Raw genomic sequence first — 27,326 nt, 5'->3', positions numbered from 1 at the left:
GCATATTGAATAACTCTATAGCATTTTGAGGCTTCTGTGCAGCCGGGTCCCACTCCTTCAAGTGGTAACGAACACCTCTATATGAGGTCGGGATCCGATACTACTTGCGCAGCCGTTATCGCAAAGGCAGTAGTTTCCTATGGGTATCATTTGGTTAAGTATGTAAGCGAAACAAAAATTCAGATGTAATGAATTAAAATACGGACAGTCATACCAAGCGGTACTCTTAATCCGTGTGGATGATTAACAACATCACGTAGAACGCGGGCATCGCTAACAGACCCCTCCCGACCAGACAGAACATATGTGAAACGCATGTGTCGATCACATGCAGCTAGCGTGTTTGTCGAGATTTGACCCTTGCGTGTCCGGTAACGTGGTTTTTCCGCATTTGACACCAAGACATTAATGTACGTACCATCGAGGGCACCCAGACAACCCTTAATATATGTACCATCGAGGGCACTCAGACAACCCTTAGTATAGTTATATAGTCCTTAAGGGCAAAACTTTTGAATCTGGTTGAAAGTTGCTTCAAAAAAATGATTAAAACGTATCTTGAACCAATTCCATCTATAGTCGACGCAATTATCAGGCTTCGCCAAGAATCGTGAATGCATCTTGATTATAGCTCGAGAACTTTGTGGACATAACATGGACAGATCTCAAGAAATCAAATCCACAAATTTTGTTTTTCTTATGATGTACTAAAACTCCCAAAAAGATTGCAACTTGTTCTTCAATGTAGACAAATCGTTTATCTCGCAAGTAGCCTAGCTCCCGTAACATCACACACAGTTTCCCAAAGGCATTTCGGTCCATCCGTAGATTCAGAAGGCAATCAGTATCAGTTACACCTACTAAACGATTCATACGACTTAACTGCGTTGGTATCCTGCTAAGTATGTTGTATGGAAGCACAAATTGGGACCTTTTCCTTTTCTTGGATTCTGCTAAACGACTGACAATGAGGTACAATATACACACCCTCGATATAAAGTACGTCCGGAGTATGTCTTCTAACAGGCTCAACACCGATTGTTCTGTGAACTGATCTGTAGACATCTTACACACATGAAATTGAATAAGCATTTGTAACTACAATGATAAGCACAAACTTGAACTCAGTTGATTTATATAGTACAATTTTACCTAATATCAGCACGAAACATGAATTTTTGCTGTTTTACTCAAGGTTAAAAACATCATGACTGCCCAAATAAGCAAATGAAACAATTACTTAGCTACAGCTTGATTTTGAAGTTGCATCGTAATCCCCGACAATTTGTTAACTTATAATTTATTTGAAGAGTAGTAATCCTCAATTGCTATGTATTCATGAGAGGCCCAGATGTATGAATGATGAGTGCCTTAGTGGAGAAAGCAAAAGCATATATTTTCAGGAACAAATCAAAAGAAGCAATACATCTGGAAAAAACAAAGGAACGATAACTTAAGAATGACTTAAATTTGTATTTACGCCCGATGAAGTAGAAGGGAAGAACAAATGAAAAAACGTCAACTAGATCCAAAATCTGGAAACCCTATGCAAGAAACCCAAAATAAGACCGAAACACACAGGCAAATACCAGGCGACGTACAACACTGTAATCGTTGTTGTGATAGGAAGTTACCGTCGACAAATGGGTGCTGGATTTCGACCGTCTCACCGCCGTAGTCGGATGAATGTAGACACAGTGCAATATTTGTGGAATCGTAGAAAGAGGATTTCCTAAAACTGAAACATGTGGAATGAAAGTGAAATTTTGGAATTCTGATAGGAGGGCAAATAGGTAAGTATCAAAATTATTATTTAATTGCTGGACCAATCAGACAAACCAAACAGACCCTTAGATTAATATGTATAGTAACTATAAGCTGAGCATTGGTAAAACAGTTTGAAGATCCGAGAGTTGGATCCAAACCCGATTACCGGTTGTAGTAAACGCAACGCAATAACTCAATTTCTCTAACCTACACCCCCTTTCTTATCCCACACCCATGTCGTTAACATTCCCCATTTTTTCACAGATCTAAATCTCGATCAGGGTTTCCGAATTCTGGCACCAATCTCAGATCTCTCCATTCCTTCACCGTCTCCGATCATCGGTGGAGAGGCAATTGGCTAAAAATGCTGACGAAATTCGAGACCAAGAGCAATCGAGTGAAAGGCTTGAGCTTTCACAGCAAGCGTCCATGGATCCTCGCAAGTCTTCACAGCGGCGTGATCCAGCTCTGGGATTACCGCATGGGCACCCTCATCGACCGATTCGATGAGCACGACGGCCCGGTTCGCGGCGTCCATTTCCACAAATCGCAGCCGCTTTTCGTCTCCGGAGGTCCGAATTTTGTCGCCTGTTCATTTTTTTATTTCCTTTGCTTGGACGTTTTTTGGGATTGTGTTATTGCAATGCGATCCATGCTTGCTCTGGTGTGGATATGCGCTTTTCGGAGTTACTAGAGTGTTTTTTTTTGCGGATCTGCTGATTTTGGTGGCTGTTGGTTGATTTTTGAATTTTGATTCATGTTGTTAATTTGTGAGTGTATCATTGTTTTGCCAGTTCTGTGATCACTGTAGTGAATTTAATGGTTGATTAGATCCAGTATGCTTTTTGATACTTAACGATTTGTTTTCCATTTAAGTGACTGATGACTGGTTTAATTTTATGCTGTTAGTAAAATAACATTTGCGTTCACGTATTTGGTCCAGTGATTAGAAGATAGTGTGTGTAGATCAGTGCTGATCTTGACTTCCACATCCCATAATTTAGGCCATCTCATCAATGGGGTGCCATGTTTAGTGTGTCGTTATTTAATTCCAAAAGGTATGGTTTTAGTATCATTCTAACATAGGACTGTTAAGTCAGCGAACCTATGTATAGGTCTTAATGTCCTATGCGGTTTCTCTATGGTTTTCATTTATCTTGGTTGATTGTTAGTGGAATATTGTGTCTTTGGAGCTGAATTTGATTCTGTAAGATTTTTCTCATCATGTTAATTTCACCTTACCGGATCCTTTATATGATCGTTTGTGTAGGATAGACAAAAACCAGTGAGTTCAATCTGGTACATCCCGTAATCTAGTTAAGTAGTCATGTTTGTGCATGCTAGTTCAGATGACTCCTATAGGAAAGTTTGTGAATTAATTTGATGAAACTCGGGGTCCCATTAGATTATTTTGCAGAGTGTGATATTTGGATAGATACTAAAGCATTTTTTAATTCATCCACCAATATTTTCTTTCTGCAGGTGATGATTACAAAATTAAGGTGTGGAATTATAAATTGCATAGATGCCTATTTACTCTTCTTGGCCATCTTGACTATATCCGGACTGTCCAATTCCATCATGAGTATCCTTGGATAGTAAGTGCAAGTGATGATCAGACAATCAGAATATGGAACTGGCAATCACGTACTTGCATTTCTGTGTTAACGGGGCACAACCACTATGTCATGTGTGCTTCATTTCACCCCAAAGAAGACTTGGTTGTTTCAGCCTCTTTGGATCAGACTGTCCGTGTTTGGGATATTGGTGCCTTGAGGAAGAAAACAGTATCTCCTGCTGATGACATTCTGCGATTATCTCAAATGAATGCAGACTTCTTTGGTGGTGTTGATGCTGTTGTGAAGTATGTCCTGGAAGGTCATGATCGAGGGGTCAACTGGGCTTCTTTTCACCCAACTCTCCCTCTGATTGTTTCTGGAGCTGATGACCGCCAAGTAAAGATCTGGCGCATGAATGGTATGTCAGCTTGATCATTGGTGTTTGAAATGCTATTTGTGATATTCTGTTATTTTATAAGAGTAATAAAATGGATGTGTATTTATTGGCTGAATAGTTTTGACTTTGATATTGAGAAAAAGGTACTGCCCTATCAGTAAAAGGGAGACCTAAACATCTCAATCTTCAATGTTTATGTTGACATGGTTTTCTGGATTTGCTGTAAACCACACTTGATGTTTCTTAAATATAGCAGAGACAACATGTTTCTTAAATATAACTTTTAGAAATTGTTTGCTTTAGTTTGCAAAGTGGTTGTTAATATTTAAAGGTAAAATCAGATCTTGCTTTGCTATTCACACATTTTAAGTTAAGTCCTACTTTGCTCTAGTCATGTGTACATATATATTTCTTCAATAATATCAATATATGATATATATTTTCAGATACAAAAGCTTGGGAGGTGGACACATTGAGAGGTCATATGAATAATGTTTCCTGTGTCCTGTTCCATGCAAGGCAGGACATTATTGTATCAAATTCAGAAGATAAGAGCATCAGAGTTTGGGATGCTACTAAAAGAACTGGCCTGCAAACATTTCGCAGGGAGCATGACAGATTCTGGATCCTCTCTGCCCACCCCGATATGAATCTACTCGCTGCTGGTCATGATAGTGGCATGATTGTTTTTAAGCTAGAGAGAGAGCGCCCTGCCTTTTCTGTCAGTGGTGACTCTGCGTTTTATGTCAAGGATCGGTTTCTGCGCTCTTTTGAGTATTCCACTCAGAAAGATACACAACTGATTCCAATCCGTCGTCCTGGTTCTAATGGTTTGAATCAAGCGCCACGAACTCTCTCTTACAGTCCTACTGAGAATGCGATTTTGGCTTGCTCAGATGTGGATGGTGGTTCATATGAGCTCTATGTTATACCCAAAGATAGCTACGGCAGAGGTGACACAGCTCAAGAGGCAAAAAGAGGTGCAGGGGGGTCGGCTGTTTTTGTGGCTCGAAATAGGTTTGCTGTGCTTGAGAAGAGCAGCAACCAAGTCCTGGTCAAGAACCTAAAAAATGAAGTAGTGAAAAAGAGTGTTCTGCCTATTGCTACTGATGCTATATATTATGCTGGTACTGGGAATCTGCTCTGCCGGGCCGAGGACAAGGTTGTCATTTTTGATCTCCAACAAAGAATTGTTCTTGGAGATCTTCAAGCCTCTTTTGTTAGGTATGTGGTTTGGTCTCAGGATATGGAGAGTGTTGCGTTACTGAGCAAGCATTCAATTGTTATTGCTGATAAAAAGCTTGTGCACCGCTGCACTCTTCATGAGACCATTCGTGTCAAGAGCGGATCATGGGATGATAATGGTGTTTTCATCTACACTACACTGACGCACATTAAGTACTGCCTGCCTAATGGGGATAGTGGAATTATAAAGACCTTGGATGTTCCAGTGTATGTAACAAAAATATATGGGAATACAATCTTTTGCCTGGACCGAGATGGGAAAAACCGTCCTATCATTATTGATTCAACAGAATATATTTTTAAGCTGTCCCTGCTGAAGAAGAGATATGATCATGTAATGAGCATGATAAAGAATTCAGAACTATGTGGACAAGCCATGATTGCATATTTGCAACAGAAGGGCTTCCCACAAGTTGCTCTCTATTTTGTAAAGGATGAGAGAACTCGCTTCAACTTAGCCCTTGAAAGCGGTAACATTGAGAAAGCCCTAGAATCTGCTAAAAAAATTGACGAGAAGGATTACTGGTACAGGCTAGGAGTAGAGGCTCTTCGGCAGGGAAATGCAGGAATTGTTGAATATGCATACCAGAAGACAAAGAACTTTGAGAGGCTTTCTTTTCATTATCTCATAACTGGCAATCTGGACAAGTTGTCGAAAATGATGAAAATTGCTGAGGTGAAAAATGATGTTATGGGCCAATTTCATGATGCGTTATATCTTGGTGATGTGCGAGAGCGTGTGAAAATTCTGGAGAATGCGGGTCACTTGCCCCTTGCTTGCATAACAGCTTCTATTCATGGGCTCCATGACGTAGTGGAACGTCTGTCTGCAAACCTGGAAGATAATGTTCCTTCTCTTCCTGAAGGGAGAAAAGCTTCTCTGTTGATTCCCCCAAGTCCAGTGCTATGCGCTGGAGATTGGCCTTTATTAATGGTGAGTAAAGGCATATTTGAGGGTTCTCTTGACGATGCAGGTAAAGGTGCAGAAGAAGAGTATGAAGAGGCTGCAGATGCTGATTGGGGTGAGTCTTTGGATATTGGTGATGTGGATAATCTGCAGAATGGAGACATTAATATGGCGCTGGATGTGGAAGATGGGCACAATGAGAATGATGAGGAGGGAGGATGGGATCTTGAGGATCTAGATCTGCCTCCTGATGCCGATACACCAAAGGCGGCTTCTAATGCCCGTTCTTCTGTTTTTGTTTGCCCCACACCTGGTATGCCCGTAAGCCAAATTTGGGTCCAGAAGTCATCTCTTGCTGCTGAACATGCAGCTGCTGGAAACTTTGATACAGCACTGCGTTTATTGAGCCGTCAGTTAGGGATATGCAATTTCGCCCCTCTAAAGTCACAGTTTATTGATCTCCAGTTGGGCAGTCACAGTTATTTGCGTGCCTGTACGTCCGCACCAGGGATATCTATTGCAGTAGAGAGAGGCTGGAGTGAATCCGCGAGCCCCAATGTGCGAGGCCCCCCTGCTCTTATCTTCAATTTCTCTCAACTAGACGAGAAGCTGAAGGCTGGTTACAAAGCAACGACCACTGGAAAGTTTTCCGAAGCTCTTCGACATTTCCTGTCAATTCTTCACACAATTCCACTGGTTGTGGTTGAAACAAGAAGAGAGGTGGATGAAGTGAAGGAATTGGTTATTGTAGTAAAGGAATATATCCTCGGCTTGCAAATGGAGCTTAAGAGGAGGGAACTGAAGGACGATCCAGTTCGTCAGCAGGAACTTGCAGCATATTTCACCCATTGCAAGCTCCAGCCCCCGCACTTGAGACTTGCGCTGACCAGTGCAATGACTGTTTGCTTCAAGGCAAGAAATCTGAGTACTGCAGCCAACTTTGCAAGGCGGCTTCTGGAGAGTAATCCAAGTAATGAGAATCAAGCAAGACAGGCTCGCCAGGTTCTCCAGGCTGCTGAAAGGAATATGACGGACGCAACACAGATCAACTACGATTTCAGAAATCCCTTTGTTGTGTGTGGAGCGACTTATGTTCCAATCTATCGGGGGCAAAGAGATGTGACCTGCCCCTACTGCACCACACATTTTGTTCCATCTCAGCAAGGGCAGCTATGCACTGTTTGTGATCTTGCGGCAGTAGGAGCTGATGCATCTGGCTTGTTTTGTTCCCCTTCGCAGATAAGATGATTTGTTTGTACAACTGCTTGTTTCTGTTCTGACCTTTTCACACTTTCAGAAAGTGGCTATGCCTGTGATGACCGTGACGGGCGCCTGGAGAGAGACTAAGGTAGGAGCTTCAGATTGAGAGCACCTGGAGAGACTTAAGAGGTAGGAGCTTCCGATTGATTGAGACACTTCTCTCAGATTTACATATCTGCTTAATATTTTGTTTCCTTCTGCAATCCGTCTGCCTTTTTTATGGTGTTACAGTTTACATTTCCCTTGTAATAAAACTTGTGTAGTATTTTTGACTTAGCCCATTTTTATGCTGTGTGGATATATAGTGTGTGTTACTCGACTTGCATTTACCTTGTACTGAGGGGACCCTATATGTTAGTACTATTTTTGCAGATGAAATAGACATATATTTCTTGGATTCAAATTGCTTGTTCATTTATTCTGGTTGCTCTTCGAGGCTATTCTTTTTTTGTTTCAATTATTTATATAAATTTAATGTTTTTAGATGACGGATGAATTTGTGTAAGGATCAGATACCCCGGTAGGCTTTCTTCCCCTTCGAACCGGCATCACTGACTATTCTTCTTAAAGGGATCTATGTTTGTTGTCAAAATGAAATTAACCTGATTGATACCGATTTTAATCCACCAGCTTGCCTCATGGGGGTCTAAGCTTTCGAAAAACCAACCTTCTACTCTTGATCTTCTTAGTTAGTCTGTTGTGGGGTTTGGTTATCTGATTTTGTGATGCATTCGTTTCTAGTGAGTAGGGCTTTCTTCTCGTTGATCTCAGTTCGCCTCCGCTCTATTGAAAGGTCAGAATTCTTACAGTGGTTTGTGGACCCCACAATCCACTAATATTACTTCCACCATTTTTTCCCTCACTCTCTCTTACTTTACCAATTGCACATTAAAACTCGTGCCTATTTTTTATAGACGGATGTAGTATATTATTTCTTACATTTTCATGCTTGGGGGCCTTAATAGCTTATTGTCATCCCTTTGTAGTTACTAGAAGAGTATCAGACTGTCGAGGTTGGTGGAAAGTGTGTAGGAGGGTTTGGCTTCCCTTTAAATTTGAAAACTATGATTAGTAATCGTACAATTTTGGTTTATGTAAATGGTGAATTTGATGATAGTATGATGGAAATGACAGATGGGTTTGAATCAATTGATGATTATTATTATCATTATTGTGAAAATGTGCAAATAGTCTATAAGATTAAACATGGAAAATTTCAACACCCAATTCGAAGTTAATAATTGCATCTCATACACAATTCTCAACTATCTATAAATCTCAACCACCTTTTGATAATTGAGTTCAAGACTATTCCGAGTTAGTACTTTTATATGAGATTTTATAATGCTTTTTTTTAATGCAAGAAGATGATTACCTAAAACTTCTTTAGAACCCTAATGCTCGATTAAAAAATTGTCTTAATTTTACTTTTATTTGATAAAAAAGAGTGGAAAGTTGAAATCCATATTAGCCATCCGATGCTTCCCCATATTAAGACAAATAATGAATATTAGTACATGTCATGTCAGTAAACCAATTGTATGCTGAAAGACAAACCTATTTTTGTCTTAGCATCCGCAATGGGACGGATATCCCAAAAACACCTCCTGCTACATTATAAGGACATCTCACTGCACTGCCACATCATAAGGACATCCCATTACACAATAGCGGATATCCCCAAGGACATCCACAATAATAAAAATTCACAAATTCACCAAATTAAACAATTTGCGGAATTAAAATTTCGACACGAATACGGACGGAGAAAGTGCAATGATAATTTCATTAAATAAAAAAAATAAAAAAAGTACAGTTCAACAAAAAAAAACTAAACAAATTACATTATAAATGTCAATGTGCACCCCTTCGGGTCCATAGCCTTCAATTCTATCGTTCTGGAGTCGAATATGGGCTTGTTGGCGCATGTCGGCAAATGCACGGACCCAATCGGCCTCTCCATGGGGTGTCCCCATACGTACATTGGTGGTGGCCACGTCGTGGCTTGGACAGGCAGCATCAACATCATCATTGGCTCAATCATTCAGTGCTGGACCTTCATTTTCGACAATCATGTTGTGCATGATAATACATGCGTACATGACATCAGCGATGCTGTCAATATACCACAGTCGTGTTGGACCCTTCACTGCCGCCCATCGAGCCTGGAGCACACCAAATGCCCGCTCCACATCCTTGCGCGCCGCCTCTTGTCGTTGAGCAAAGTAAATCTTCTTTGGATCTGTTGGGCATCTGATCGCCTTCACAAAGACGGGCCACATAGGGTATATCCCATCCGCCAAATAGTAGCTCATATTGTGCTAGTTGCCCTTGGCGACGAAACTGACGGTCGGACCAACGCCCATGCACTGCTCATTGAAAAGGGGCGACGATTGGAGGACGTTGATGTCGTTGTTCGACCCGGCTACTCTAAAATACGCATGTCAAATCCATAGCCGGTAGTCAGCTACGGCTTCGAGGATCATCGTGGGATTCTTGCCTTTGAAGCCGCTAGTGTACACCCCTTTCCAGGCGGAGGGGCAGTTATTCCACTCCCAATGCATACAATCTATGCTGCCCAACATTCCCGGAAATTCGTGCTGACTCCCGTGCATATCCATCAGAGTCTGGCAGTCCTCGGGGGTAGGCTTCCGAAGATACCTATCCTCGAATATCTCCCTAACGCCCTCACAAAAATACTGCAGACAATCGCGGGCAGTCGACTCGCCGATGTGGAGGTACTCTTCGAACATGTCGGCCGCACCTCCGTATGCCAGCTGCCTGATTGCGGCAGTGCACTTCTGTATGGGCATGTGATCGGGTTTACCAACCGCATCCTCCCTGAACCTGAAATATTCGTATCGACACTCTAAAGCGCTCATGATACTCATATATAGCGGACGATTCATCCTAAAACGTCGCCGGAATATATTATCCCCAAATCGCTGCTCCGGAGCAAAGTAGTTCACACCACCAACGGTGTGCAGCGATGTGGTCCCAGGGTACTATAGCTCAACGATGGATGGGGCGAGGTACCGCCGACTGCTGCTGCTGCTGCAAGGCCGCTTGTATCAGGCGATTTATCTCCCGGGATGTAACGGCTCGCACCTCTTCGTTAATTCGTCGGCGTATGTCATCAGCACCCCCACCACTACCACCCGTACCACTACCACTACCACCACCACTAGCCATTTTGGATATACTGATAGAAACGTAGAGAGAGAGAAAAACTCGTTAAAACAAGTGGTGCGAATGAAATGAAGTTCAACGAGCCGTATATATAGAGTTTAAAAAAAATTAAAAAAATAATAAAAAATCGAGACGTCCGCATGGACATCCGTTGTGGCACTGCAATGGCGGACGTCCCGACGGATGTCGCCGGAAGGCCGCAGATACCTCACATCCTCGGCGGACGTCCGCATCCGTCTCTTCTCGCCTAATGGCAGACGTCCTGCGCGGATATCCGGCATGCCGGCCGACGTCCGGCGGGAAGTCCGCCATTGCGGATGCTCTAAAGCTCCACCTAAGTCAAAATATACTTATTGATTTTTACATGTGGAGATATGTAGTTTTTTTTGTAAGTAAAAATAAATCTTACTTTACCATGATGTATTATTGCACATGTCAATTGTCATAGACTATATAACACCGATACGCCACCCTGTTGCCGTATCACGTATCGGATACGTATCCGATACCGATACGCAACGGATACACCGTCGATACGTATCCTGGGCGTATCCGCGAGCTGGGCCGTATTGGGCCGGGAAACCTCAGATTCGATACGTATCCTTCGGCGTATCCGCGAGCTGGGCCGTATTGGGCCTTCATCCTCCTCTATCTGCAAAGATCTGAGGTTCTCCTCTTCGAAATCAACGTCCATCTCTGTCGAAGAACTTCGCAACTTTCAATTTACGAACTTCAATCCGATTTGGGAACAAAATTGACAGTTAATCGGATATGAAGAAGAAGAAGAAGAAGAAAGGGGAGGCGCCACTATTGCCTCAACTAGGGATTGAAGAAAATTGGAAATGGGAGAATGAATTGGGCAAGAAGTAGTCACGATGGAAAAGGAGTATATTTGGGGCTCATTTTTTGGGCCAATTTATTACTCCATTAACTTTGTCTAATTTTGTAACTATAAATAAATATTTTGATCAATATTATTGGTAATATGGATAAGTATAACCAAAAAATCGATGTGGTGTAATCGACCATAAAAGAAATTGACTTTAGCTTTTAATATTTTGTAATTTTATTATTTTTATTTGTATAATAACATTAGAATATCTATTTTGTAATTTATTATGCACTATTATTATTTATTAAAAAAATAGTTAAAACGTATCCGCGTATCGGGTTGTTTGGGAAAGAGCCGTATCCGCGTATCCGTATCCTTCGGATACTGATACGCGTATCCGTATCCGTGCCGCATAGGTCATAGAGGACTACGTAGTGTAGAATTATGGACACTATATATCTTTCTTTTCCTGCAAAATAAATGCTACGCCCTTAGGAATTGAGGAATAGTCATTGCTACCCTACTATGTTCAACCCTTAATTGGCCTATTTTATTCCGAAATAAAAACTTTAACAAGTTTTAACTTTTAAGCTTAATTTTTTTAGTCAACTTATTTTGGTTCAATCTTTGTTCACTAATTTATATTTTTCTATAATCAAATATCAATAATCCAATAAGCATAACCATTTCAATAGATTTCTGTAAATCAGATTTAGCCCAAAACTTAACTTTGTTGACGAAGTGTAGAGAGAGTATTTTGACATTAATTTTTTATTGCTTATGGAATTATTTGCGCTCTTAATCATTAAATGCAGTAGATTAATATGTAGTATAGTGAGTACTAAGGCCACACGCAACGCGTCACGCGGGTGGCCCGTATCCTGTCACTCAGGGACGGGACGGCGGCGTGACGCGTTGCCGCGCCCCGTCTCGTCCCCAGCCCGTCACCCGTCCCGTTCCGCCGTGACGAAACGCGAGACGGTTCGCCACGCGCCGAGGCGACGTGGTGCGCTCACAGTCCATGCGTGACCCCCACTCGCCGTCCCGCGAGTGGGCATCGTCACGCTGACGCAATAATTCATTTTTTTTTAAATTCGAATTAAAAAAAATGTGAAACGGTAATATTACCGTTAATAGTCGTTTTTCCCTTTTTTATTTATTTTTTTATTTTTTTACTCTATACATACTCCTAATTCATCCTCATTTCACACACAACTACACATCTATTCTTCCCAAATTATCTCCATTTCCTCTCCAATTTTCATCTAACATCTCAACACAAAATGTCCGGCGACGGAAACTCCGGCGGTGGCGGCTCCGGTGGGTGGGATGTCAACGCGTTCGGCGACTGGGGGAGCATGTACAACACATTGGGTGGTTCCAGTTCGTCTACGCTGGGCACCCAGGGTTCGTCGACGCCGGGGGGGGTACCAACCACCCAATTTTGATGTTGATGCATACGCCCGTCCCTCCGCCCCGCGGTATTTGCAGGGATTATCCCAGATTCGGGAGGATTATCCGGTTCAACCCACTCCGGAAGAAGGCCGAGGCGGGGGAGGAGGCCGAGGCGGGGGAAGCTCCAGGGCGGAGGCCGAGGCGGACGAGGAGGAGGAGGATCTAGGCCGGCATGATGTACGGCCCCAAAGAAACGCCAGCGGTGTACAACGCCTGGATCAGCGTCTCGTACTATCCCATCGTCGGGAATCAACAACCCCGGAAGTGCTTCTGGGAAAAGGTCACCGAGGCCTACCACGAGATTAAGCCGAAAAAGACTCGTCGTCGCACATATAAGATGCTCCGGGCTCACTTTGACCGAGTCGACAGAGAGGTCAAACGATTCTGCGTCATCCACAAGAATGAAGCGGCTCATTACCAAAGCGGAGCAACGGGAGCCGACATTCTGAGGTCAGCTTTGCAGGTCTACTTCGACGACACCGGAAAACAATTCAAATATGTCGATGTTTGGGAGGTCGTCAAGGACGAGGAAAGGTGGGCTGACGGTGTGCGGTCTAGCACGAGCTCGACGTCGAAGCGCACGAAGCACACAACGAGTGGCCAATACTCGTCTGGTGAGGGCGGTTCGGGCAACGGGCCACAAGAGTTTGCCTCGCAGGAGGTTGAGACCCCGGCAGACGATGCCGGGGGATCCTCCCGTGGGCGCCGTCGGCCTCAAGGGAGGAGGGGCAGAGTCGAATCAAGCCAGACGGGCTCGGGGGGACCCCCCAACTCCCTTATGGCCATGTACATGACCGCCACAATGGCGGACACTTTCCGCTTTACGCCAGTCCAATACCAAGCCTGGCTTAACGGAGTTGCGTTTATGGCGGCACAACTTGGCATTCCGCCTCCTCACGGCTTCAGTGCACCTCCACCGCCTCCGGGGGATGATTCGCCGGCGGAGTAGTTTTTTTTTAAAATTTTCTGTGAAATTGTATTTTAAATTATGTTATTTTTATTTTTTTAGGATTTTAATTATGTCTTTTTTTATTTTTTTGAATTTTAAGTTGTATTTTTTATGTTGTAATTTTATTTTATTTTTAATGAAGTGTGTTTTTTAATTGAATTTGGTTGGAAATAAAAAAAAAATGAAATCGAATGAATAGTAATTTGAGGGACGGTTAAGGGACGGAGGGTTGCAGATTCCGTCCCTTAATTAAGGGATGAAGTAAAAAAGTACAGTGAAACCCGCAAATAGTAATTTAAGAGACGGTTAAGGACGATTTAGTGAAAACGTTGTGGATGGCCTAAGTAGTAACCATAAGCGGTAAAGCCTGTAAGCATTGGTATTACCGTTGGGGCTGGATCCCCTACTGTGGGAGAATCACAGCACCATTTGCTGTGGAGCTAAACGACGCCGCATTAATCAAATTTAAACTTCTTTCATATTTTCTTCTTTGCTTAAAGTTTATCCACTGATCAAATTTTAACATCTTTATTGTTTATCTTATAGTTTATCAAAAAAACGTGGCATAGTAGTCTATTTAATTTCTATTTCGATTTTTTAGTGAAACCTCTTATATAATACTGATTTGAGCTTATTTTTTTATAGATTCGGTTCTTTTTCGTTCTTTAACATAAATTTGCACTATAAAATAAATTCATTTTTCTCTCTCCTCTCTTTACACAAATGCAACACAATTTAAAATTTTGTAAATGATGTTTCTCGTTTACATTATACTAGTATATAGTAATATTCAAACAATTTTATATATTTAATAATTTATTAATATATAAATCGTTGAAATTCTTAGATAAAATTTTCATTGTGATTCATAATATGGAGCATAAACATCATTTAATATGGTGGTGTTTACTCTTTAGTTTCCTAGATAAAATAGTAGTAAGATATAATCTAAGATTAAGTCGTGAGATTATTTAGTAGGAGGGGATTGACTATGACTAATTATCACATACCTATCTATCTACGATTAAGTCATGAGATTCAATTTGATTAACCAAACATACTAAAAATTTATCACAATATTCCTACTGTGCATTTTGCACAGCAGTAGATCCAACCTCCAATACAACAAACTCAAAGCAAATAACTCAATTTCTCTAGCCTACACCCTCTCTCTTATTCCACACCCATGTAGTTAACATTCCCCATTTTTTCACAAATACTACTCTCCCATCTGCTATTAAATATTTCATACTCCCTCCGTCCCCGAATAAGAGTCGCTAATTTCCATTTTGGACCGTCCCCCATTAAGAGTCACTCTTCATTTTTACCATAAATGGTAGTAGGCCCCACATTCCACTAACTCACTTCACTCACATTTTATTATAAAACCAATATAAAAATGTGGGTCCCACATTCCACTAACTTTTTCAACCAATTTTTCTCTACATTTCTTAAAACTCGTGCCCGGTCAAAGAGCGACTCCTATTAGGGGACGGAGGGAGTATTTGACTGGCACGGGTTTTAAGAAATTATTTAGTAAATTTGGTAAAAAAGTTAGTAGAATGTGGAGTCTACTTTTATATATTGATTTTATAATAAAATGAGTGTGGAATGAGTTAGTGGAATGTAGGGTTCACTCACTAAATATGATAAAAGTAAATGAGAAATTTAATGGCAGAGATAAAAGTAAATGAGAAATTTACTTACGGACGGATGGAAAAAGAAAATTGGAATATTTAATGGCGGATGGAGCCAAGGAGGGAGTATAAGACTTATATCCAGTGATATAATTATATTTTTGGTTTTGAGTATGAAATATCTATTTTTAAATTTACATTAGCGTAAAGTTAAAATAAATTTTAAAATTTGTGATTAAAAAAGGTTTGAATTTAATATAAATAGTTTAAATAAAATTATACTTCTAATTGGTTGAATTTATTGTAAATGGTGGGAAATACTCTAAATCTTGATCAGGGTTTCCGAATTCTGGCACCAATCTCAGATCTCTCCCTTCCTTCACCGTCTCCGATCATCGGTGGAGAGGCAATTGGCTAAAAATGTTGACGAAATTCGAGACCAAGAGCAATCGAGTGAAAGGCTTGAGCTTTCACAGCAAGCGTCCATGGATCCTCGCAAGTCTTCACAGCGGCGTGATCCAGCTCTGGGATTACCGCATGGGCACCCTCATCGACCGATTCGATGAGCACGACGGCCCCGTTCGCGGCGTCCATTTCCACAAATCGCAGCCGCTTTTCGTCTCCGGAGGTCTGAATTTTGTGGCCTGTACATTTTTTATTTCCTTCTGGACGTTTTTTGGGATTGCATTATTGCAATGCGATCCATGCTTGCTCTGATGTGGAGTTGCGCTTTTCGGAGTTACTTGAGTGTTTTTTTGCGGATCTGTTGATTTCGATGGTTGTTGGTTGATTTTTGAATTTTGATTCATGTTGTTGATTTGTGAGTGTATCATTGTTTTGCCAGTTCTGTGATCACTGTAGTGAATTTAATGGTTGATTAGATCCAGTATGCTTTTTGATGCTAAACCGTTTGTTTTCTGTTTAAGTGACTGATTACTGGTTTAATTTTATGTTCACTGTTAGTAAAATAACATCTGAGTTCACGTATTTGGTCCAGTAATTAGAAGACAGTGTGTGTAGATCAGCGCTGATCTTGACTTCCTCGTCCCATAATTTAAGCCATCTCATCAAGGGGGTGCCATGTTTAGTGTGTCGTTATGTAATTCCAAAAGGTATGGTTTTTTATCATTCTAACATAGGGCTGTTAAGTCAGTGAAACTAGCTATAGATCTTCATGTCCTATGCGGTTTCTCTCCGGTTTTCATTTATTTCGATTAATTTTAGAGGAATATTATGCCTTTGGAGCTGTGGATTTGATTCTGTAAGATTTTTCTCATCTTGTTAATTTCACCTTACAAGATCCTTTATAGTATGATCTTTTGCGTAGTATAGACACTAGCGAGTTTCAATCTGATGCATCTAGCAATCTAGTTAATTAGCTATGTTTGTGAATGTCGTGTCGTTCACTCTTTTTCTCATAGTAGTCAAAGGTATTCGGCTCTATGTCTTTCCCACTTGCTTGTTATTTTTGTGGCATTTTCCTTTGAGAATAGAAATGTACACATTTTAAAGTCCATAAATAGCAACCGATTTCATTGTGCCTACCACGTCTAATCAATACATAACACTTTTGATGATTGTCCTTTGTTGGTCATGACAATAGATTGATATGTATCTCTTAGTCGAGCTGACTCCTACATAAAAGTACGTGAATTAATTTGATGAAACTCAAGGTCCCATTAGATTAGTTTGCGGAGTATGATTCGTGGATTGATACTAGAGCATTTTTTATTCATGCACCAATATTTTCTTTTTTCAGGTGATGATTACAAAATTAAGGTGTGGAATTATAAATTGCATAGATGCCTATTTACTCTTCTTGGCCATCTTGACTATATCCGGACTGTCCAATTCCATCATGAGTATCCTTGGATAGTAAGTGCGAGTGATGATCAGACAATCAGAATATGGAACTGGCAATCACGTACTTGCATTTCTGTGTTAACGGGGCACAACCACTATGTCATGTGTGCTTCATTTCACCCCAAAGAAGACTTGGTTGTTTCAGCCTCTTTGGATCAGACTGTCCGTGTTTGGGATATTGGTGCCTTGAGGAAGAAAACAGTATCTCCTGCTGATGACATTCTGCGATTATCTCAAATGAATGCAGACTTCTTTGGTGGTGTTGATGCTGTTGTGAAGTATGTACTGGAAGGTCATGATCGAGGGGTCAACTGGGCTTCTTTTCATCCAACTCTCCCTCTGATTGTTTCCGGAGCTGATGACCGCCAAGTAAAGATCTGGCGCATGAATGGTATGTTAGCTTGATCACTAATGTTTGAAGTACTACTTGAGATATACTGTTATTTTATAACAGTAATATAACGTATGTGTATTTATTGTCTGAGTGATTTTTTTTTTATATTAAGAAAGGTACTACCCTATAGGTAAAAGGGAGACCTATACATCTCATCTTCAATGTTTATGTTGACATGGTCGTCCGGATTTGCTGTAAACCACTCTTGATGTTTCTAACACTTATATCAGAGAACCTGTTTCTTAAATATAACTTTTAGAATTTTTTTTCTTCGGTTTGCATAGTAGCTATGATTTGTGTCAGTTCATCAAATGACAGATATATGTTTTCAATTTTGAGTTGGTGAGTTTTTTTTAGATTTTCTATGCCGTTAGTTTAGGATTACAAGATGGTGTTGTTTGCTGCTAATTGCGACACATCCAATTAGCTAATTTGAGAGTGTAGGAATTGAGTTATTCAGACATTTTATGTAAAGTCCTACTTTGCTCTAGTCATGTGTACATATATATTTCTTCAATAATATCAATATATGATATATATTTTCAGATACAAAAGCTTGGGAGGTGGATACATTGAGAGGTCATATGAATAATGTTTCCTGTGTCCTGTTCCATGCAAGGCAGGACATTATTGTATCAAATTCAGAAGATAAGAGCATCAGAGTTTGGGATGCTACTAAAAGAACTGGCCTGCAAACATTTCGCAGGGAGCATGACAGATTCTGGATCCTCTCTGCCCACCCCGATATGAATCTACTCGCTGCTGGTCATGATAGTGGCATGATTGTTTTTAAGCTAGAGAGAGAGCGCCCTGCCTTTTCTGTCAGTGGTGACTCTGCGTTTTATGTCAAGGATCGGTTTCTGCGCTCTTTTGAGTATTCCACTCAGAAAGATACACAACTGATTCCAATCCGTCGTCCTGGTTCTAATGGTTTGAATCAAGCGCCACGAACTCTCTCTTACAGTCCTACTGAGAATGCGATTTTGGCTTGCTCAGATGTGGATGGTGGTTCATATGAGCTCTATGTTATACCCAAAGATAGCTACGGCAGAGGTGACACAGCTCAAGAGGCAAAAAGAGGTGCAGGGGGGTCGGCTGTTTTTGTGGCTCGAAATAGGTTTGCTGTGCTTGAGAAGAGCAGCAACCTAGTCCTGGTCAAGAACCTAAAAAATGAAGTAGTGAAAAAGAGTGTTCTGCCTATTGCTACTGATGCTATATATTATGCTGGTACTGGGAATCTGCTCTGCCGGGCCGAGGACAAGGTTGTCATTTTTGATCTCCAACAAAGAATTGTTCTTGGAGATCTTCAAGCCTCTTTTGTTAGGTATGTGGTTTGGTCTCAGGATATGGAGAGTGTTGCGTTACTGAGCAAGCATTCAATTGTTATTGCTGATAAAAAGCTTGTGCACCGCTGCACTCTTCATGAGACCATTCGTGTCAAGAGCGGATCATGGGATGATAATGGTGTTTTCATCTACACTACACTGACGCACATTAAGTACTGCCTGCCTAATGGGGATAGTGGAATTATAAAGACCTTGGATGTTCCAGTGTATGTAACAAAAATATATGGGAATACAATCTTTTGCCTGGACCGAGATGGGAAAAACCGTCCTATCATTATTGATTCAACAGAATATATTTTTAAGCTGTCCCTGCTGAAGAAGAGATATGATCATGTAATGAGCATGATAAAGAATTCAGAACTATGTGGACAAGCCATGATTGCATATTTGCAACAGAAGGGCTTCCCACAAGTTGCTCTCTATTTTGTAAAGGATGAGAGAACTCGCTTCAACTTAGCCCTTGAAAGCGGTAACATTGAGAAAGCCCTAGAATCTGCTAAAAAAATTGACGAGAAGGATTACTGGTACAGGCTAGGAGTAGAGGCTCTTCGGCAGGGAAATGCAGGAATTGTTGAATATGCATACCAGAAGACAAAGAACTTTGAGAGGCTTTCTTTTCATTATCTCATAACTGGAAATCTGGACAAGTTGTCGAAAATGATGAAAATTGCTGAGGTGAAAAATGATGTTATGGGCCAATTTCATGATGCGTTATATCTTGGTGATGTGCGAGAGCGTGTGAAAATTCTGGAGAATGCGGGTCACTTGCCCCTTGCTTGCATAACAGCTTCTATTCATGGGCTCCATGACGTAGTGGAACGTCTGTCTGCAAACCTGGAAGATAATGTTCCTTCTCTTCCTGAAGGGAGAAAAGCTTCTCTGTTGATTCCCCCAAGTCCAGTGCTATGCGCTGGAGATTGGCCTTTATTAATGGTGAGTAAAGGCATATTTGAGGGTTCTCTTGACGATGCAGGTAAAGGTGCAGAAGAAGAGTATGAAGAGGCTGCAGATGCTGATTGGGGTGAGTCTTTGGATATTGGTGATGTGGATAATCTGCAGAATGGAGACATTAATATGGCGCTGGATGTGGAAGATGGGCACAATGAGAATGATGAGGAGGGAGGATGGGATCTTGAGGATCTAGATCTGCCTCCTGATGCCGATACACCAAAGGCGGCTTCTAATGCCCGTTCTTCTGTTTTTGTTTGCCCCACACCTGGTATGCCCGTAAGCCAAATTTGGGTCCAGAAGTCATCTCTTGCTGCTGAACATGCAGCTGCTGGAAACTTTGATACAGCACTGCGTTTATTGAGCCGTCAGTTAGGGATATGCAATTTCGCCCCTCTAAAGTCACAGTTTATTGATCTCCAGTTGGGCAGTCACAGTTATTTGCGTGCCTGTACGTCCGCACCAGGGATATCTATTGCAGTAGAGAGAGGCTGGAGTGAATCCGCGAGCCCCAATGTGCGAGGCCCCCCTGCTCTTATCTTCAATTTCTCTCAACTAGATGAGAAGCTGAAGGCTGGTTACAAAGCAACGACCACTGGAAAGTTTTCCGAAGCTCTTCGACATTTCCTGTCAATTCTTCACACAATTCCACTGGTTGTGGTTGAAACAAGAAGAGAGGTGGATGAAGTGAAGGAATTGGTTATTGTAGTAAAGGAATATATCCTCGGCTTGCAAATGGAGCTTAAGAGGAGGGAACTGAAGGACGATCCAGTTCGTCAGCAGGAACTTGCAGCATATTTCACCCATTGCAAGCTCCAGCCCCCGCACTTGAGACTTGCGCTGACCAGTGCAATGACTGTTTGCTTCAAGGCAAGAAATCTGAGTACTGCAGCCAACTTTGCAAGGCGGCTTCTGGAGAGTAATCCAAGTAATGAGAATCAAGCAAGACAGGCTCGCCAGGTTCTCCAGGCTGCTGAAAGGAATATGACGGACGCAACACAGATCAACTACGATTTCAGAAATCCCTTTGTTGTGTGTGGAGCGACTTATGTTCCAATCTATCGGGGGCAAAGAGATGTGACCTGCCCCTACTGCACCACACATTTTGTTCCATCTCAGCAAGGGCAGCTATGCACTGTTTGTGATCTTGCGGCAGTAGGAGCTGATGCATCTGGCTTGTTTTGTTCCCCTTCGCAGATAAGATGATTTGTTTGTACAACTGCTTGTTTCTGTTCTGACCTTTTCACACTTTCAGAAAGTGGCTATGCCTGTGATGACCGTGACGGGCGCCTGGAGAGAGACTAAGGTAGGAGCTTCAGATTGAGAGCACCTGGAGAGACTTAAGAGGTAGGAGCTTCCGATTGATTGAGACACTTCTCTCAGATTTACATATCTGCTTAATATTTTGTTTCCTTCTGCAATCCTTCTGCCTTTTTTATGGTGTTACAGTTTACATTTCCCTTGTAATAAAACTTGTGTAGTATTTTTGACTTAGCCCATTTTTATGCTGTGTGGATGTATAGTGTGTGTTACTCGACTTGCATTTTTCTTGTACTATTTTTGTACAAGGATCAGATACCCCGGTAGGCTTTCTTCCTCTTCGAACCGGCATCACTGACTATTCTTCTTAAAGGGATCTATGTGTTTGTTCTCTAAACGAAATTAGCCTGATTGATACCGATTTTCATCCAACAGCTTACCTCATGGGGGTCTAAGCTTTCGAAAAACCTTCCTTCTCAGTGTGGTTCGTCAACATATATATTCTTCTTTACATTTTCATGGTTGAGAGATTAATAGATTACTGTAATCCCTTTTTATTTACTAGAAGAGTATCAGTTTGCGAAGGTCGGTAGAAAGTGTATAGAAGAGGGCTTCCCATTAGGAAATTTGATTAAGTAATTGTATAATTTTGGTTCAAGTAAATGGCGAATTTGATGAGAATGGCAGATGGGTTTGAATCAATTGATGGTTATTTCTAGTATTATTATTGTGAAAATGTGCAGAATAGTCTATAAAGGTGATGGATCAAGCACCTGTCTTTTGTTCTTCGAAGCTCAGCTTCAAATCAGATCGAGAATTAATTGCCTCTCAAACAAAAACCTCAACCACATTTTGACAATTGGGTAATTGGGTTAGTGATTAATCAACGGTAGCATGTTTGGATGCTTCTTGTAAAAATAATGTTCTTTAAGCTTTACTCTAATTTGATTAACAAAGATTGAAAATTGAAATGCATGTGACTGAGCCGTCCGATGCTTCCCATTAGAGCATCCTCATCCAAGAGCATGGAAGTGGGCATAGACCCACTTTTATTCATTTTTTACTTCTTGCTCTTCCCTAAGAGTACAACACTCACATTCATGCTCTTCTGCAACGACATGCTCAAGCCCGTCATTCTATTATTTTATTTAAATAAAAATATTTCCACTATATTAGAATGCATTAAAAATACCCGGAATACTATTACAAATTATTAAAAAATTAAAAATTACATAATTCAAATCCTAAAAATTAAAAATTACATAATTAAAAAAATTTAAAAAAATTCAAAAAAAAATTTAAAAAAACGGTAATAAACAGCTATATTTTTTGGGATTCCGAAAATATTTTTTTTAATTTTTGGTATTATTTTCGATTTTTTTTAAAAAAAAAATTTACAACAGTCAATCGCACGCTGCCACGTCGCCATGCTCAGCGGCACGGACGTGCTCTTATTATCGAGCAGGGCCGTGCCGTTGGCGCGAGCACAGCGGCGGACTGGGCTGTGTTGCTCCGCTGGCATGGACGCCGTCCGCCCCGAAGATGGCGATGGGGATGCTCTTACACAATTTATTTTTCTTGTTGGCTTATCACTTTATTGTTAAAGGAAGTGTAGGTGGGTATGATTTTGATTCGTCGAACCAACCTTTTCACATAAGAAATACTATTCCAGTATTACTCTATTTCACTTTTTAGTGAACTTTATCGGGTGATTATAATTGCACGTAATTAAGTAAATGAAAATGTTTGCTATTTTATTTCTTAATCATTACTGAAAAATACTGTATTAAATATGATAGGCAAATCCTTGAAGCAGCTACGCAATTTGGTGATTAGTTTCTTTATTTTCTGAGCTTAATCCTCACCCATTTATCAACGGGGAAGGATCCCCTGCTGTGCACAGCAGGGGCTGTGTCTAAAACACAGCAGTTCATGAATAAAACGCAGGCTTACTTGTTTTTATCTTTTTCCTTTTCTTTTATTTAATTGTGTGTAGAAATGGCACAGCAGCTGCTGTGCACAGCAGGGATCCATTTCCTTTATCAACACCTTTTAGTGATCTTTATTGGGTGGAATGCAGAGGGTAAATTGCAGTTTCAATCTTTAAAAAGTAGGAGTAGTACTACTCCATCTTATTTCCAGATTTACACTATTAAATATTAAATATAGATCCAATTAACTTTCCTACAATGGATTAGTATTGGACAATGAATAAACCACATCCACCTGAAAATTTTCCTCCGATTGCCAATAATGATATGAAATGTTTCTAATTTTCACACCAAGCAGAAATCACAAGGTCCGAATTTAAAATTTATAAAAGTTTAAGACAGAAAAGGAAAAGTGAATAATATCTGAAAAACGACCCTCTCGTAAATAAGTCAAAATTTAATGGATATAATTAAAAACCAATAATGAGCAGCATAACTACTGAGTACTTGCACAAATGAAATTCATTCCTAAATCAAGAAAAAACTGATCCCTTTTTCAGCACAAAGATTATGAAAGCACTTTCAACTATTTGGGAGCATACTATAATAATGTCCCATAGAGCATCATCACATTGAGCAAGAGATTCTGCAAGTTCAACAGCTGAAATAATATAAGATTCTTTGGAGTTTCGGACAACATTACATATGGAGGCAGCTAAATCCTAAGATTACAACATGAGCAATGCACACTTCTTAAATACACAGTATGTGCATATACATGTAAATACTTGGAAATATTGGAATAGTTACTGAGAGTTGAGGCTGACTGCAGTCACGGTTGATACCATGGACTCCACTCCACAAAGATTATGGCCCCTGCAGATCTTATAGTAGCCGTCCTCACCCCAGCTTTGCCCCCATGAATTCTTGATGATCCAGTATGGCTTATCCTTGAGGCGGATGGGCGCGTACCCAGCTGCACCATATCCCACTAGAAGCACACCGTGATCCAAAGATTTGCCACAGATGTAAGGGCACGAAACCCCTTTTATGTATGTCTGCATCCAGAGTGCATTGATCCCCACTACAAGAAGGTACACAATCAGCATATGCTTTTCTTTATTTTGGAGTGGTGAAAAATTGAACATAACTGCGACTGGTACCTGCAAGAGGGCCGTGCTTAACCAGATTTGCTGCAATTTGATCATCGTCTAGAGAGACAACGCTGAAGTTGGATACACCGGCAACAATTCCATTCTGGTTAAATTTGCATTGACCATCAACTCCGGTGTAAGGATAATCCTTCTCTGTTTGGACTCCACCAGCCTTGAGGATGTATTCAAATGCATTGTTCATTAGCCCGCCATTGCAGCCAGAATCGCAGGAATTACGCTCAGCTGGATCACACTGCAGGGAAGGAAAAGGTTTGGTGACTCAACAAACACCAGCAAGTTTTGGGTATGTGCTTAAAATGATATATCTTGCAGTATGTAAAAGACAAATCTTTAAGAGTTATCTACCAATTTACTAGTTTCCTATACAACACAATCCCAAAATAAGATGATACCAAGTGGCACAAAGCTCATCATCAATGAGACGAAAACTTTCTCAGGACGGCAGAGTTCACTACTAACCTGTGCATCAAATCATATGATGTAGGACATAAATTCAAGTAGTAGGGTCTAAATAAGTACTTAAAACAAACTTATTGATGGCAGTCCTTAACAGCGGTAACTAACAGATGTAGTGAATAGTGAAAAGGCTCGTGAACAGATCAAAGCAGATAATCAACTTCCTAATTCAATGCGCATATTTCATTACTTGTGCAGAACACTAAACAAGACAGACCTCATGATCACAATCCACAAGCTGCTGCTCACTGAGGCTCAAGAGCTCCCCTGTAGCCAGATAGTGTGCTCCTTCCAGCGCACCAATCGTACTAAACGACCAACACGATCCGCAAGAACCCTGTTTTACAACCCTCACCCATTAGAATCACTCCAATCAATTGATTATACGCGGCATAAATCATAGCATACTAATTTTGATAGCAATTAAACAATCCGACTATTTTTCCCATAGCAATAAACTTTCCGAAAAAGTAAATGATAGTAACAAATAGGAGTATCAAATATGCAAACGATTTAAAGAAAAAGGAAACAAAAACATCTTATAAGTGTGATTCATCGACAAAACAGGGCATCGCAAGAAAAAAATCAGGACAAACCCTAGGTCAACGCTAGATAAAGGGGGAAAATCGCAATTTGTAACGCAAAATCCAAATATACTCGAAGAAAAGCACAAGGAAAGCTCATAAACAAAACCTGATCCTTAACAGCACCAACAGCTCCGTGCTCTCTCCAATCGAAGTCAGCAGGAAGATCACTAGTCGGGAGCTTCGGCGCCTGCTGCGCATCGGCCGGAAGCTTGAGGCGCTGCTTGTGAAGCCCTAGGTAGTTCCTCTCGAACTCCTCGGGGGTGAGGTCGGAGAATTTGGTGACGCCGTGGACGGCGGTGGGATCGAGCAGCTGGTTGCGCTTGGCGCGGCGCAGGTTAGCCTTGAAGACGGAGAATCGGTAGTCGTGCTCCTCCTGGGTGGGGTACGCCTTGCTGTACTTGGACTTGAAGAGGGTGAAGTGGTGGTCGGCGTGGAGGAGCTGGTCCACGGCCTCCTCGCCTTCGGATACGACCTGGCGAATGAGAGGATCGTCGGCGGCGGGGAAGGACGCCAGCGCCGAGGATATGATGGACAAAGTGAGGAGAAGAGAGAAAGTCAAAGGAGCCATTGTTAATGGAGTGGAGAAGAAATCTGAGAGTGATGAGATATTTTAGGGTAGTTGGTGTGGGCTTACTTTATAGTAGTGGGGACGTTTGTGATTGGTGCACGTATAAGCTAGTTAGATAAGGACACGTGTCATCGTGGTATGGCTAATTTGGATGGTTTTCGTAAATCTCGTCTTGTCTTGTTGTTGGGAGAGGGTCTTTTTTGCCCCTAGACGATTCTAATTGTTGGGGTTTGTTTTTTTTCATGCCGTGGGACATTTTTTTAATAGGAGTTAAAATTTCCACTCCATCTCTTAATTCTCACCATACCCTTAACAGAAAAATTCTTTTTTTGGTAAAGCATGTAAATGGAATTCCATTTTAATAAAGAGCTTTAGTTGTATTTCGACTCAGGGAGTGACACACAACCGTTATGCGTCGTTAATTGAGAAACGCATAACCATCATGCGTCGTTATTTAGTGACGCATAAGCATCATGCGTCTTTTATTAGTGACGCATAAGCATTATGCGTCTTCCCCTAACGACGCATAATGCTTATGCGTCTTTGGCTAGTGACGCATAACGCTTATGCGTCTTCCTGTGGGTTTTAAAACAGGTAGGGAAGGCAGAACACTTCACAGCACAGACAGAAAGCCGCGACCCAAGCGACGATTCCCAGCAAATTCCGACGATTCCCAGCAATTTCTGGCGAATTTCCACCATTTTGCAATCATATTCCGGTAATTGTTCTTAAATTTGGCTAAATACATCATTTATTGCTTAATTTGTGCAGGTTTTTCGTAATTTAGCAAAATTAGGGTTTATGATGAAATTGATGGATTTTTGGTCGATTTTTGTTTTTTTGTTGCTTATACTTAGGGATTATGATGAAATTAGGGGTTATGATGAAATTGATGGAATTTTTGGTCGATTTTCCGTAATTTGTGTATTTCATATGCATATTATTTAGAATTGTTGAGTTTTTATGAAAAAAATTGAATCTTGGGTGAATGTTTTGAAGTAGATGGCATCTGCAAATTCCGAACAACAGTTATGTTATGGACCTGAGGATCCATCATTACTATTTCATCAAAACGAACACATTTCAACCTCATTGTTGGCAAATGGCACAGCAAATGTGTTGAGAGTTCGTAGGACGGAGAGTAAGGTTTGGGCAGTGCCAATACATGAAAATGTGATGTATTGGCTTGATGTATGGGGGTTCAGAGGCGTGGTTGAATGTGGAAGGCCGATGAGGATGGACAATGAGCTTATAACTGCCTTGATCGAGCTCTGGAGGCCTGAGACACACTGTTTCCACCTTCCAGTTGGTGAAGTTACCGTAACCTTACAGGATGTGCAAAACCTGTGGGGTTTGAGAGCAGACGGTCGTGTTTTCACTGGTCGTGACTACCCTGTTGGATATGAAGATTGGCCCAGCAAGTGTAGAGATGTGTTGGGATGGATACCTGACGCAGAAACAGAAACGAAGCACGGTGGTTTGTTGATGACATCTCTGATCCACCAAGCGACGATGACGTTGGGTGATGGGCTGCATGATTATGCATACATCCAAAGAGCACGTATACATGCTCTGATCTTGTTAGGGGGGCTTATTTTACC

At 41.1% G+C, this 27,326-nt stretch overlaps 3 protein-coding genes across 4 annotated transcripts; 2 read left to right on the top strand and 1 right to left on the bottom strand.

The window, feature by feature from the left end:
- The first annotated feature begins 1,942 nt into the window (after positions 1 to 1,942).
- Positions 1,943 to 7,538, top strand: LOC121758352 (coatomer subunit alpha-1-like). The gene is made up of 3 exons (XM_042153760.1): positions 1,943 to 2,339; positions 3,250 to 3,744; positions 4,170 to 7,538. Exons 1-3 carry the CDS (start codon positions 2,132 to 2,134, stop codon positions 7,121 to 7,123), a joined length of 3,657 nt encoding a protein of 1,218 aa, XP_042009694.1. The 5' UTR covers positions 1,943 to 2,131; the 3' UTR covers positions 7,124 to 7,538.
- A 7,968-nt stretch (positions 7,539 to 15,506) lies between these two features.
- LOC121758353 (coatomer subunit alpha-1-like) lies at positions 15,507 to 21,242 on the top strand. Of its 2 annotated transcripts, none has more exons than XM_042153761.1 (3): positions 15,507 to 15,825; positions 16,957 to 17,451; positions 18,001 to 21,242. In XM_042153761.1, the coding sequence occupies exons 1-3, from the start codon at positions 15,618 to 15,620 to the stop codon at positions 20,952 to 20,954; spliced, it is 3,657 nt and encodes a 1,218-aa protein (XP_042009695.1). In that variant the 5' UTR covers positions 15,507 to 15,617; the 3' UTR covers positions 20,955 to 21,242. The 2 variants fall into 2 exon arrangements, with proteins under 2 accessions (XP_042009695.1, XP_042009696.1); XM_042153762.1 differs by lacking the exon at positions 15,507 to 15,825 and adding an exon at positions 16,071 to 16,309.
- A 2,341-nt stretch (positions 21,243 to 23,583) lies between these two features.
- On the bottom strand, positions 23,584 to 25,768 carry LOC121759281 (cysteine proteinase 15A-like). The gene is made up of 4 exons (XM_042154815.1): positions 25,264 to 25,768; positions 24,788 to 24,907; positions 24,103 to 24,346; positions 23,584 to 24,023 (listed from the first exon to the last, which is right to left on the bottom strand). The coding sequence occupies exons 1-4, from the start codon at positions 25,723 to 25,725 to the stop codon at positions 23,746 to 23,748; spliced, it is 1,104 nt and encodes a 367-aa protein (XP_042010749.1). The 5' UTR covers positions 25,726 to 25,768; the 3' UTR covers positions 23,584 to 23,745.
- Between the last annotated feature and the right edge of the window lie 1,558 nt (positions 25,769 to 27,326).

Source organism: Salvia splendens, chromosome 12, assembly GCF_004379255.2.
Source record: "Salvia splendens isolate huo1 chromosome 12, SspV2, whole genome shotgun sequence".
NCBI classification, from domain to species: domain Eukaryota; kingdom Viridiplantae; phylum Streptophyta; class Magnoliopsida; order Lamiales; family Lamiaceae; genus Salvia; species Salvia splendens.
The sequence above is the reverse complement of the archived record's forward strand: the minus strand, read 5'-3'. Positions and strand labels throughout refer to the sequence as shown.

Bases quoted from the DNA above. Each gene is read 5' to 3' on its own strand.
- LOC121758352 (XM_042153760.1), top strand. From the start codon at position 2,132: ATGCTGACGAAATTCGAGACCAAGAGCAATCGAGTGAAAGGCTTGAGC. The intron at 2,340-3,249 runs GTCCGAATTTTG...TTCTTTCTGCAG, and splicing joins GCCGCTTTTCGTCTCCGGAG to GTGATGATTACAAAATTAAG. The intron at 3,745-4,169 runs GTATGTCAGCTT...ATATATTTTCAG, and splicing joins AAAGATCTGGCGCATGAATG to ATACAAAAGCTTGGGAGGTG.
- LOC121758353 (XM_042153761.1), top strand. From the start codon at position 15,618: ATGTTGACGAAATTCGAGACCAAGAGCAATCGAGTGAAAGGCTTGAGC. The intron at 15,826-16,956 runs GTCTGAATTTTG...TTCTTTTTTCAG, and splicing joins GCCGCTTTTCGTCTCCGGAG to GTGATGATTACAAAATTAAG. The intron at 17,452-18,000 runs GTATGTTAGCTT...ATATATTTTCAG, and splicing joins AAAGATCTGGCGCATGAATG to ATACAAAAGCTTGGGAGGTG.
- LOC121759281 (XM_042154815.1), bottom strand. From the start codon at position 25,725: ATGGCTCCTTTGACTTTCTCTCTTCTCCTCACTTTGTCCATCATATCC. The intron at 24,908-25,263 runs GTTTTGTTTATG...GTTGTAAAACAG, and splicing joins TTGGTGCTGTTAAGGATCAG to GGTTCTTGCGGATCGTGTTG. The intron at 24,347-24,787 runs GTCTGTCTTGTT...CCTTCCCTGCAG, and splicing joins TTGTGGATTGTGATCATGAG to TGTGATCCAGCTGAGCGTAA.